Source organism: Panthera tigris, chromosome B4, assembly GCF_018350195.1.
Source record: "Panthera tigris isolate Pti1 chromosome B4, P.tigris_Pti1_mat1.1, whole genome shotgun sequence".
NCBI classification, from domain to species: domain Eukaryota; kingdom Metazoa; phylum Chordata; class Mammalia; order Carnivora; family Felidae; genus Panthera; species Panthera tigris.
In genome coordinates, this window is record NC_056666.1 from 107,338,449 (window position 1) to 107,352,168 (window position 13,720).

The 13,720-nt window shown below is 37.5% G+C and overlaps 2 protein-coding genes across 2 annotated transcripts in view; one reads left to right on the plus strand and one right to left on the minus strand.

The window, feature by feature from the left end:
* The window catches only part of RASSF9 (Ras association domain family member 9), a 28,437-nt gene extending 27,098 nt beyond the window's left edge, over positions 1–1,339 (minus strand). The window contains exon 1 of the mRNA XM_015539071.2: positions 929–1,339. Within this exon, the coding sequence (XP_015394557.1) occupies positions 929–975 (47 nt within the window). The 5' untranslated portion in view covers positions 976–1,339. The remainder of the gene's footprint in view (positions 1–928) is intronic.
* Positions 1–13,720, plus strand: part of NTS (neurotensin) — a 43,413-nt gene that overhangs the window by 3,018 nt on the left and 26,675 nt on the right. The window contains exon 2 of the mRNA XM_007085598.3: positions 11,624–11,716. The gene's annotated coding sequence lies outside the window, so the exon portion shown is untranslated. The remainder of the gene's footprint in view (positions 1–11,623; positions 11,717–13,720) is intronic.

Here is a 13,720-nt window from a genome sequence, read left to right on the forward strand (position 1 = left end):
AAATAAATACATTTTAAAAGAGTAAAGCCCATGTCTAAAATGATCCTCAAATTGTTTTGGCATAAAAATGTAACATTTGAAGTGTTAATAAAATACTTAATAGGGCTGAAACACACATACTAACTCAGTGAAAATCTGTGTGTGTGTGTGTGTGTGTGTGTGAGAGAGAGAGAGAGAGAGACAGAGACAGAGACAGAGACAGAGAAAAACAAAGAGAGAAATACATTTTTTTTACACATTTACACTATGGGCATTGCAGGCTTGAAATAGCAAAAAAAATCAAACCAAAGTAAAATTCTAATAATGCAGACAAAGGAGGACAGCTGACTGAATCCTCCTTTGGTGCCTACAACCACCTAAAGTTCCCAAACATACTGGAAAGAATCAGTTCACAAAAAGTTTCTCTACAAAGTATTTTCACTTTGGGAACTTTCCAGGTTTCAGGAATGCCCCACTCAAAGGGGAGCCAAAGCATTGTTTCCGGATTGTATCTACAGCTGTGTTTTTCCTTCTACTTAGTGGCCAATAAATTCTAGTTCTATCTTCATCAAAAATTTAACCCTTCCTATAATATGCTAAAACTCTGTCTGAACCAAAATGAAACGTGCCTTCCCACTTCTCTCAAATATGCCCCGCAACACAAAGAGAGATTCTGATGATGCTAGTTGTGGAACCAGGACTGGTCAAAAGGGGAACAAAAAGAATATATATGTTTTTGTTTTTGTTTTTGTTTTTGTTTTTTTTTTTCAGTGATCCTTGAGGCCACTGAGATCCCCGTTACTGGAATAATAACCTCACCAGTTGAGTATAAATACAAAACCTTATTCCCTAGAGCTTTTCCCCCTAACAGTTTTCATCATAATCTAATTGCAACAAAACATAACACTTTCACACAGAAGCCCCCGAGGACACACACGCTGAACTTTACCTGTTTTTATGCCGAGTCTTCAGCAAATTTCTTCCAAAGGGAGCCATGGTCCCCCAGGCAAGCGAATAGCAAGGACCGTATCTCAGAGTTATCTGGGGTGGGGGGTGGAGATATCTGGATTTCGAATTGGAGGGAGGAGGGCTGGAAGCTTCCTCTTCACCTCCTCAGACGGTCCTGGCTTTCAGCTCATTAGCAGCAGGCTCAGAGAGTTGCTGGTAGTTGTGCAATTGCTGCCTGACTTTGAACTGCTGGATTGTTGTGGCTGCTGCACCTTTGGAGACCTGCCCAGCTTCAGCTTCGAAGAAGGCGTTTGGAAGCAGGAAAAGAAAGAGAGAGAGGAGAGAGAGAGAGAGGAAGGGAGGGGGGCTGTATTGTGTTCTGTAGTTATTTGCAGACTTGTTAAACTTTAAGAACTGCCAACCCCACGGGCATGGTAATACCCATGGAATGGGAATTTCACTCCCTTTGGAAACCCCCCTCCCCCGCTTTCCACACCCAACCACACAAGGTGAACTGAACACATATAAAAGGATTAAAATACCCCCACCTCCCAACCAGCTCCAGTCTGTGAGAAGTAATCTGATCGTAGCAAGCAAGAGTGGGGGCCAAGAACTTTCTGTCTACCGATTCGACACAAAATTCCCCTGCCCAGAGGAGGGGGGGAGGGGGTTCAGGGCTCTAAAATGCGTGGAGGAGGAGCGAAGCCGGAGACTGGATCAAGGTGGACTCAGAGGAGCCCCCGAGTTCAAGATTCTAAGAGTTTCCCCCAACCCCACGCATCCACACTTTTCAAGTTCATTTTCCGAAAGTTGAAGGACCTAAAAGACCAAAGCGCTCCAGGGCTGATCACAGCACGGGCAGTCAGAACCAGACGGGATTTGGGGTGTTTACACCGACCCCTGCCGCATCTTTAACATTACTGAGATTTGGGGGCTGTGTGAGTTTGAAGGAAGAGCCAGCCAACTGTGTGCTCCTGCTTCTCAAGTAGTGAACTTGGAGGATTTCGTGGAACTTGAAGCGCGCAGTGAAGGTCTAGCGGTGAGAGGAGGCATCACCTGTTCCCACGCGAAATCGAACCCACGACCCGCGCAACCTGGCAGAGCTGGGCGAGTAGACGCGGGTGCGGGAGGCCAAGGTGCAGTGACCACCGAACTCCCTTGCGCCCGCCACGCCGCCGTGGGAAAGCGCCGTCCAAGGGCCAGGGCCCGCATAATTTCCCCAAGGACATCAACGCTAGGATTTCGGGCCCCCCACCAACTCCTTTCCTGCTGACCCTGGTCCGGCCCCATCACTTCCCCTCCTCCCACCAACGCCAGCTTGGCTTCCCAGGCTAGGGGAGGGAGCCAGGGAAAGGAAGTCTAAGGACTGTGGGTTCCGTCTGGCTCACACTATTTAGCTAGCGGATCTCTGGACCTTGGCAAAGAAGCAGGCATACACCTTCTTTGAATCCTCCTCACCCCCAACGACAGCAACCAAAAGTGATCTTAAATGTTTCTATAAGTTTTATATGCATTGATTTAGACAAGATTTCACAGAGCTCAAAAAAATCATTTCCCCCCGAATAGTTACTATCATAATTGCTCTCCAGTTCTCCATATTTTATATATTATATTTCTACATGTATACAAACACATATACATTTTATATGATGTTATTTTATTTTAAATTTGTTATGTATTTTTTATAATCGAACTTAAATATTATATATAAATTCCAATTGTTATAAATTAGAAAACATTACAACAGCTAATCCCTCAATTCAATGACTTTCTCTTCTATTACTGGAAGAATGGATAATTTTAAGAAAATATACTCATCTTTTATTTTATTTTTTGAAGTTTATTCATTTTTGAGAGAGAGAGACAGAGCATGAGCAGAGGAGGGGCAGAAAGAGAGAGAGACACAGACACACACAGAATCCAAAGCAGGCTCCAGGCTCTGAGCTATCAGGACAGAGCCCCAACTCATGAACCATGACATCATGACCAGAGCTGAAGTTGGAGGCTTAACTGACTGAGCCACCCAGGCACCCCAAAAATATACTCACCTTTGAAATGGATCTATGGTAGTGTTACCAGAGAAAGCCTTTAAACTACTAAAAGCAGAAGTGATATGTTTTGTTTTATACATATATGTTACATACACACACACAAACACACACACACTTTGTATACAACATAATCGAGTATACATTAGTTTCAGTTTTTTATTTTATTTTACAAACACATCACAAAAACAATGATTTTAACTATTATGGATGATTGTCCAGTTGTTCTAAATTGTTCAAAATATAATCCCCTAAAGCTATACTGTTTACTTATTAATATAATGATTAATATAGTTACTGATTAATATAATGATTGCAGTCAATTTACAAAGAATTTTGCATTTACAAATATCTCTGTGTTTCCTGTAGTTTCGGTTCTCCACCCTTATTAACATTACTTGTATATACAGTTTTCATTTTTCATTAAGAGAGTTTTAATGGAACAAGAGGAAACAACATTACATCTTTATTAGCATAATCTTATGTTGAGTTTCAAGTTAGCACAGATGAATCTCATTTAGGATGTTATTATTCCTCACATAAAATATTCTATTAATACTATTATGACAAACCCTTTGATGGGTAAGAATTAAACACAAAGTCTTAATGTCCTTTAGATATTAGAAGCTGAAAGGAATAGAAAACATGGGCACTAATACTTAGATCGAAAAATAAGCAAGTAACAAATTAGAAAAAATAATAAAATCATGTTCTAAAATATGAACTTTATGGGCACTTGGGTGGCTCAGTCAGTTGAGTGTCCTGCTTCAGCTCAGGTCATGATCTCATGATCTCGTGGTTCATGGTTCGTGGGTTCAAACCCACACATTCACACATGGGCTAGATGCTGTCATCCTGTCAGTGCCCAGCCTGCTTCCGATCCTCTGTCTCCCTCTCTCTGCCCCTCCCCCACTTGTGCTCTCCCCAAAATAAATACATATTAAAAAATAAGGTAAAATAAAGTAAAATATCAACTTTATAAGTAATCAGATATTATGTGGATAGATTGAAATGAGGTCTTATTTTGCACCCACCAAATTGCATGATTTTTAAAATGATGAGGCCCAACTCTGTCAGTATGATGGTCAGAGTGGACTACTCCTCATGAGTAGTGCAGATAGCCCTATTCCTTGTAGAAATGAATTTGGCTATATGTATCAATAACCTTCAAAATATTCGAAGTCCTTTATCCAAGTTTAATATATGAATTTTTCCCAAGGAAATAATCATTTTCATAAAAAACCTTATGCTTATTGACATTCATTTGACAACTAAATGATATATTGTTTACAAAATGTTGACACATAGTATTAGACAAAGTACTATTTTTTGTACATGGTAGAGAATAGTGTGAAAAATTATCTCAACTTGAAAATAAGGCAAACTAATGAAAGTGTATCCTTTCAGTGATATAGTGGAGCATTGTCTAAGAGTTCCTCCCAAAGATTCTGCAATTCTCTGGAATAACACATCTTTTTAAACTCACTATTTACTATTGATTGGGCCCAGACTCTGTGAGATTAGGTGTTAAATTGCTTTGTTTTGTTTTTAAAGGTATATTGCAAATGAATTTCGTTCAGGTTATGGTTTTATTGCCCTATAGGATATCAACCAATTTAATTTTTTTTTAATGTTTATTTTTGAAACAGAGACAAAGACAGAGCACTATCGGGGGGAGGGGCAAAGAGAGAGGGAGACAGAATCTGAAGCAGGCTCCAGGCTGTGAGCTGTCAGCACAGAGCCTGATATGGGGCTCGAACTTGTGAACTGAGAGATTACAACCTGAGGCAAAGTCAGCTGCTCAACCAACTGAGCCACTCAGGTGCCTTGGACATCAACCAAATTTATACCCAACCTATTTTAATTTCAGCATATTTTTATTTTTATTCTTTAAATTTATTTATTTATTGTTGAGAGCAAGAGACCATGTGTGGAGGAGATGGGAAGAGGGAGAAAGAGAGAATCCCAAGTAGGCTCCATGCCCAGCAAGGACTCTTAGGCAGGACTTGATCCCATGACCCTGGGATCATGACCTAAGTGAGCTAAAACCAAGAGTCAAATGCTCAATTGACTGAGCCACCCAGGCACCCCATAGATTTCAGGTTTTTTTTGAAAATTGTACTTTTAATAACTCTAAGCTTGCATAAGTTTTTTTTTCTGAACCAATATTAGTTTTCATAGAAGAAAGATGGTTACTTATCTCTGCAATCCCTACTTTTCTTAAAAGGTGTAATGTGTAAAAATGAGTTTTGATGGTAGAGAATAGAATAGTTAGAATGTCCTTGCACTCATCTATGAATATGAAGCTCAGGCAAAATAAAGAGCTATTACCTTACATATTTAGATTAACATATGAAAAATCAACAATGGAAGATGGTACATTATGTGTAACGAAAGAATGAATACTCTCCAATCAAAGGAAGATTATGTACTCTGTGGCTGAGTTGCTATCAATAGCTAAACAGTATGAGAATATGTATTCTGATGGAAAACGTGTTTTGAAAGAGCAAAGAAAGAAACGAAGAAACAGAAATTAAGTATGTCAACTCTTCGTCTAGTAAACCCAGCCTCTCTTTGTATTAGAAAGTTTTTTTAATTGAATTTTTCCCCAGTTGTATAGAGATAAAATTGGCATGCATCACTGTTTAAGTTTAAGGCATACAGCGGGATGGTTGGACTTATAGATATTGTGAAATAATTACCACAATAAGTCTAGTTACCATCCATCAACTCAATAGGTACAATAAGAAGAGAAAGCAAAAAAGAAAAATAAATATTTTTCCTTGTGATGAGAAGTTTGAGGAGTTACTCCCATAACAACTTTCATGTATATCATGCGGCAATGTTAACTAAAATCATCATGCTCTACTTTATATCCCTGATACCTATTTATCTTGTAACTGGAATTTTGTACCTCTTGACCACCTTTTTCCAATTCCCCCTTCCTCCACTGCCCCCCACCTCATTTCTCATAACCACATTCAAGGCTTTCTGTTATTATGTGAACTTGTCTGCCTTTTAGCTCTAGCACATATGATTTCATTTAAAGAGTAGTAGATATAGGGATTTAAAGGTCATAAGTTTTGAAGCTACGTCGACAGGGATCCAACTCATAGCTCTGCCACTTTCTGGTAAAGATCATGGATAAATTAATTAACTTAAGCCTCAATTTTCTGATCTCCAAAATGAAAAAAAAAATGATAATAATGCATTCTCATTTTCCATTAGATGCAAATTTAAAAGAATTTTTTTTCGAAAATACTGTTTTGTGCCAATGTGTTGTATTCTTATTACCAGAAATTTACTCTTCACATTTTAATGATTACTTTGGCTTACTGGTATAGTTATCATACACATCGGTGCTGGTAAGAGCCAGTTTTCCTCAGGGCCTGTATAAAAAAACAAAAACACAGTAAAGCTGAGATGCTAGATCTTGGCTTATACACAGATACTTAACTCTGAGCTCATTTGTCACCACTTACATGGTAATCTGTGAGGAAATAACACACTACATGGCTTGCTATAATCAGTTTATCTGATTTACTCAAAAGCCCATTCTCAATTAACGGAAAAATAGATATGGAGCCTGTTTTGTTTTTGTTTTTGTTTTTGTTTTTGACAACTGAAGACTCAGAAATAACTAAAACTGACCAGAAGAGTAAAATCAGACCCGGAATGAGAATCTCTGGACTATCAAGACATGGCAAAGGGCACTCTACTCATTAGAGCATTGTTTATAGTGGAAGGTAGAAAACCACCCCCAAAAGTTAGCAGAGAATAAGTAGCTAAACTGAACTCCAGAGCCATTATTATTAATATAATTGTGATGGCTCCAATGAGTATCCATCTTCTGAATTTCCCTCCTGTCTTAGTTGTTCCTGATAATAGAAATCATGTTTAAAAATTGGAATGGATGTGACTTTTCTCACAGAATGTTTTGATTAATGGAGTTGGTGTTATGGGTTGTGAAATAACCTATCTAAAAGATTAGAAATAAGTATCTTGTGTAGTTTAGGAAAAGCCCAGAAGCAGAGATTCCATTTCATCCCTTGAGTTCTATATTCCTTTGCTTCTCCAGAAAAGTTTAGAATGGCACTTCTAAGCTTTTGTAGGACTTATATAATAATGCGTCTAATTAGTCATCCAGCCTCAATAGGCAGCTCCAACCTTTTAATTAATTAAACAGTATTTGAATAGCTGACTAGTTGGGTGTTGTCCAGATACCTGTGTCCTAAATAAAAAGCCAAATTTCTTCACTTACTAGCCTTGGCTTTTATTAACTCTAATGAGATAAAGTGACAAATCTGTATAAGGGTGGTTGCTACTGGAAATTGCTCAACTTCAAAGTGTTCAAAGTGTTGTGAAACACAGATACTTTAATAAAATTAGATAGGTGCATGTCAACGTATGAACACCCTCAAATATACATTCACTTACTACACAAAATAATAGAATCATTATATCCTGTTGTAGTGCTTTGCACAAATCACTTTTATGCCTGACATCTCATAATTATAATCTGCTCAGTAAAAAGAACATATTATTTCAATTGTATAAATAAGTAAACCAAGGTTTGAGCCATGGGATAAACTGATTTCACTATTGCTCAAAACAAAGAACAGTTAAACTGGAATCAAAGATGATTTTAGGGTAGGTAAGAAACAAATCAACTCTGTTTCAAATCTCTCATTATATAAATGAAGAATTTGAACCTCAGAAAAAATGCTCTTGCTCATGAACATGTGTTAGCATAGAGTAGAACCAAGAATAGAACTTGTGGACTATGTCAGTAACTCAGATACAGGTTTTCAGTTAACATATAAAACAGAACAAGATAAAAATCTAGGGATTTTTGTAAGCAGACCTTACAATTCATCCATGCCAGGACTCATTTTTCTACTAAGGGAAAGGTTTTTGAGTTCAGAAGAGAATAAATGAATATCCAAACTTCACACTTCACACAGTAGTAGGCTTGAAAGACAATTCTCAGTGTTCTTTTTAAATTATATAACTGTATATACTCAGTCTCTTTGCAAGTATTTAAATAACATGGGTGTGAATTTCACAGGGCTAAATATCCTCTATTTCCAGTTTTACAAAGAAAGGAAATAGTTGTAATCCATTGATAAGAATTTTCATGAATTCATGAAACATTAGTACAATTAAAAAAAACAGTAAGTCTTATAAAGATATATGATGTGCAAACAAACTAGATATTTGTTCATTAAATTTTAATGTGTCAAAGACTAATGATTTTAGAATTCATAACTCTCCTTTAACAAATATGGGATAGATAGGGAAAGAAAAGGTATTATCATGTTTCCAGTTGAGATATTAAGTTAAAATATTAGTTAAGATATTAAACTACTAGTTTAAGATATTAAACTACTTTAAGTATTAAGGCCAAGCAAAGGTTGATTCAGAGAATTGGTTACGAAGGTGTTGTAAAGAATGGAGAAACAGAAGCAGAATACCAAGAAGCTGCTGGCATATTTGTGCTGGAACCCATGAGCCAGCAATGACTTCTTAGGCGCTAGAGAAACTTCTTTGACCTTCCATTCCTGTTAGAAAGTCTGCTGTTTTCAAAAGCCCTGAAGTAGGTACTCCAACAGAGAAGGGCCAATATTTGCATGGTTCTTGGCTCCTCCTGCTTTTCAAACCTCTGCTAATATTTCTCAATGTTAGAATTTAAGGGTAAGTTGTCACTTAATCCTTTAGTTTGGCAAAGTGTCTCTGAAATACAGTTTGTGGACTTCTAACCCTGTTGGCACAGGAGGAAACACAGAAGGATATGGAGCTGAGAATAATTAAATCATGCACAGTTTGACATTTGGTAGTTTTGCAATATATTGTTATCTGGAAGATTACAATGACAAAAGACACATCTTGTATGTATGAACTAAGTGAGGATAAAACAATTCAGGACCGTGGTACATACTTCCAAAGGAGAGAGGCTGAATAAAGGCAAAGCTATTGGATATGTCTGATTATATGATTGATGTAAATTTAAAAATATAACAATGGGTGCTCAGAACTTGATAGTAGACAACTTCTAGTTAATATTCCCTTCCCTCAGGAAAGGAATGTACTAAGAGAATGAACTACTGCCATATGATGTCATTCCTACTGACTTAGATCATGAGTCCTGGAATCAGACATATCTGAATTTGAATTTGGCTTCTGTTATTTAGTGGCTCTGTGATATTGGGGCATTGAGTTATTTCAACTCTCTGAACCTTATTTTCCTAACTAACCTCAAATGGATAGAATCCACACCTAATATTATTGTTGTGAAAATTGCAATAGGTTGCATACATAGTACACTTAACACTTGACCAAGTACATAGTACTTGACCAATAAAGGTTAGCTCGATCTCCTGCAGTTCCTGCCACCTTGAGTTTGTATGATTCAGTTTAAGATTATTATGTTAGAATGGATTGTTCCTATACAGAATTAGGATCACTAATTTTCTTTTCTTACCTCTTCAACTATTCACACACGAAAATGCTAGAATTATTACTTGTAAGGAATTAAAGTTGGTGATCAGTCTTCAGGTCTGACTAGGTTATAGATAGCATCAGTAAATATTAAAGATGAGTAAGCATTTTTACAGGGGAAATAATTTAAATATTCTTCAATATAGAGCACTTAAATATGTTACGAAGAATAATCATTTGTTGGTTTAAGACCATGGGGTTTACTTCAAATATTATTAATTCCAAAATAAAAATCTTATATCTGGTTTTCCCCTTTGATATGCATCATGTGAGAGATTAAAATTAATTTGTGGTAATTTGAAGTGAATATTGTGTAATAACAGATGCTAATGATTTTTTAAATGTTTGTTTATTTTGAGAGAGAGAGAGAGCACACACGCTAGTGGGAGGGGGCAGAGAGAGAGGGAGAGAGAGAGAGAGAGTGCACACTAGTGGGAGAGGGGCAGAGAGACAGGGAGAGAGAGAGAGAGAGTGCACACTAGTGGGAGAGGGGCAGAGAGAGAGGGAGAGAGAGAATCCCAGCAGGCTTCATACTGTCAGCTCTGAGCAAGCCCGATGTGGGGGTCCATCTCAGAAACCCTGAGATCACGACCTGAGCTGAAATCAAGGGCCAACACTCAACCAACTGAGCCACCCAGTCACCCTTAGATGTTAATGGTTTTTAACAAAGGTTAAAAATAGTTAAATTATTACTGTTGAAAAGATCCAAACATAATCTTAAATTTACCACTCATTACTTCTTACCATGTATTGTTCATGTTTTAAAAAACACATTGACTTGAAGCTAATTAATTATTTGATATAATAAATATTTATTGGATGACTAGAGTATTGGAAGAAAACCTACTATTCAAAGATGGGAAGGCGCAGTTCCGGCTTTTAAAAAGCTTGACTAGAACAGGAAAAACAATTACAATATAAAGGATCATTGCTTGAATTGAGCTATTCAGAAAGTACAGTGGTGACATGGGAGGGAAGCAATTAAATCTATTAAGGATAGTTGAGAGAAATTTTAGTAAGTCTGAGAAGGAAGTATTAGTATTGCTATTTTATAGATTTGACAACAATAATGGTTTAAAATTATAATACAATTACTCGCCTCGCCTTCGGATTTTTTTTCTTAATTGATACTTAATAAAATATGTATTAATTAGATTTAGGAATGTTTTATTTTTAAACTTATTAAAGGTTGCGTGAGTGCAAGTTTAATTCACTATACCAGCAGCCGCCTTTCCTCTGATATGGAGAGCATATTAGCTTCATATGTGTCAAAACACTAATACCAATTGTACCGTGTCCCCCCAAAATTAATATGTTGAAGCTCTGATCCCCAATGTGACTTAATCAAACATAGGGCATTAAGGAATTATCTAAATGAGGTTACATGAAGTCATAAGGGTGGGGCCTTAATCCCATAGGGCTAGTATCCTTATAAGAAGAGAAAGGGACACAGAGCTCTCTCTCACTGCAAGCACACACAGGAAAGGGTTATATGGACACAGAGAGAAGGTGGGAGTTTACAAGCCAGGATGAGAGTCCTCACCAGAACTGAATTTTCTGTAACATTGATTATGGACTTCTAGCCTCCAGAACCTTGAGAAAATGAATTTCTGTTGCTTGAACCACCCAGTCTGTGATATTTTGTTATGACAGTTCAACCAGACTAATATAACAATAACATGAAGCATATGAACTTGGACTAAGTTTCCTTTAGGAAGAACATCACAGTATCTTTTCCCCTTTGGGAAAAAGAAGGAAAAGCTACTTCCTGTTACTTCCTGTAATGTCAAATAGTATTCTGGGAGAAGAGGTGGATGAGTTGGCATCTGGATCTGGGAGCCTCCTGGGCTGTTCAGGGTTCTTGGTTCACACCTTCTTTTTGAGACTCAATGTTATAGACTTTCTCAATGAATAAAAGTGCCATTCTGGACTGAAAGGGTACGAGAGTTGCTAAGAGTGATTCAAATTCAACTGTCAGGAAGTTTGCAGGTTGTATCCTCCTCACTAGAGTACTCTATGCAGCCTTGTAAGGGAAGACTCCTGGAAAAGTTAGACACAGCTGCCATAGCTTTTCGAATTCTAGCTAAGTTTTTTAGTGTAGGTTAGGAAGAAATGTATGATTCTCAAAGTTGCCTTTTCTACATTTTCAGGGATCTGAGCTTGTTTGCAGTGGGCACAGATCTGACTTTGTGGATCCAGTCTTTGAGGCCAAAACTTTGCGAGAGCAAGAGCAACACGGGCAGGTAAAAAGAGCTACAAGTAAGCTATTCACGTTTTCAAAATTCCCTTCCCAGTATTCTATTAGCAGGTCTGCTTTGTTTTTATAGATGAAGAGGAGGGAAGTGAAGGAAAAGTAGCTGATATTAGATTTCATGATGAATATAGGCATTTACTCAAATGATTAATAGGAGATATATTGAGATGTCGTTCCACTGCTACCCCAATCTAGTGACTTAGATCTTATAGATTTTCATGTAAGTGTAGGAGAATGTTTAAATAAATGTCACCCCAATTACAGATAACTCCGTGAATATTAAAAATAAAAAGTTATATGTATATACAATTTGAAGAAATGATAGCAGTAATCACTTTCCTTCCAGTTACCCTATATATCAAGGATTGCTAAGGACAATGCCTGAGGTTGTTAAGCACGTGATACTAATGAATATAGTGGCCTGGATAGCTCTAGTGGATCATCACTATGCAGAATGTGGGTCCATTATTTCTATATATTTTTTATTTTTTTTCAAGAGAATTCATGAAAATCTCGATTTTTAAAAAAAGTTTTTATTTAAATTCCAGTTAGTTAACATACATGTAATATTCATTTTGGCGTATAATATGGTGATTCAACACTTCCATACAACACCCGGTGCTCATCACAAGTGCACTCCTTAACCCCCATCACCCATTTAACCCACCCCCCTACTCACCTCCCCTCTGGTAACCATCAGTTTGTTCTCTACAGTTAAGAGTCTGTTTCTTGGGGGGCGCCTGGGTGGCTCAGTCGGTTAAACGTCCGACTTCGGCGCAGGTCATGATCTCACGGTCCAGGAGTTCGAGCCCCGCCTAGGGCTCTGTGCTGACCTCTCAGAGCCTGGAGCCTGTTTCAGATCTGTGTCTCCCTCTCTCTCTACCCTTCCCCTGTTCATGCTCTGTCTCTCTCTGTCTCAAAAATAAATAAACGTTAAAAAAAAATTTTAAATAAAAAAAAAAAAGAAGATAACACAAAGAAATGGAAAAACATTCCATGCTCACGGACTGGAAGAACAAATATTGGTAAAATGTCGATACTACCCAAAGCAATCTACACATTTAATGCAATCCTTATCAAAGTACCACCAGCATTTTTCACAGAGCTAGAACAAACAATCCTAAAATTTGTATGGAAACACAAAAGACCTCAAATAGCCGAAACAACCTTGGAAAAGCAAAGCAAAGCTGGAGGCATCATAATTCTGGACTTCAAGTTATATTACAAAGTAGTAGTGATCAAAAGAATATGGTACTAGCACAAGAATAGATACTTAGATCAATAGAATAGAAAACCCAGAAATGAAACCACAACTATACGGTCAATTAATCTTCAACAAAGCAGGAAAGAATATCCACTGAAATTTTAAAAAATAAGACATCTTACGGGGCGCCTGGATGGCTCAGTCAGTTAAGCATCCAGCTCCCGTTCTGGTCATGATCTTACGGTTCGTAGGTTTGAGCCCTGTGTCAGTCTCTGTGCTGACAGCTCAGAGCCTGGAGCCTGCTTTGGATTCTGTATCTCCCTCTCTCTCTGCCTCTTCCCAGCTCGTGCTCTGTCTCTCTGTCTCAAGCTCAAAAATAAACATTAAATTTTTTTTTTAATATGCCATGTTACCATATTAAATGCATGGCCAAAATTATTATTTTAAAGATTCTAAAGCCAAATACAATATTACTGAATGCAGAGACCAACCGGAGTATTCCAGGTTGAGATCTTACTATAAATTAACAATAATCGATTAAGGAGAGCTATTCAAGGCCACCTGACAAACTTCACTGAAAGAAAATTAAATTCATTATTATATATAAAGAAATAAGGACTTAATCAAAGAGACATTAGCCAGCTACTGAAATGTAGAAAAGTAGAAAGAAATGACTTGCCCAAGCAATGTCAATACAAGTACCGCCCATCCCCAAAATCAATACATCAGATCTTGCTATAGTAGACTCTGTATAAAAATATAGCTGAGAGACTGAGTGTTTGGGTTTTT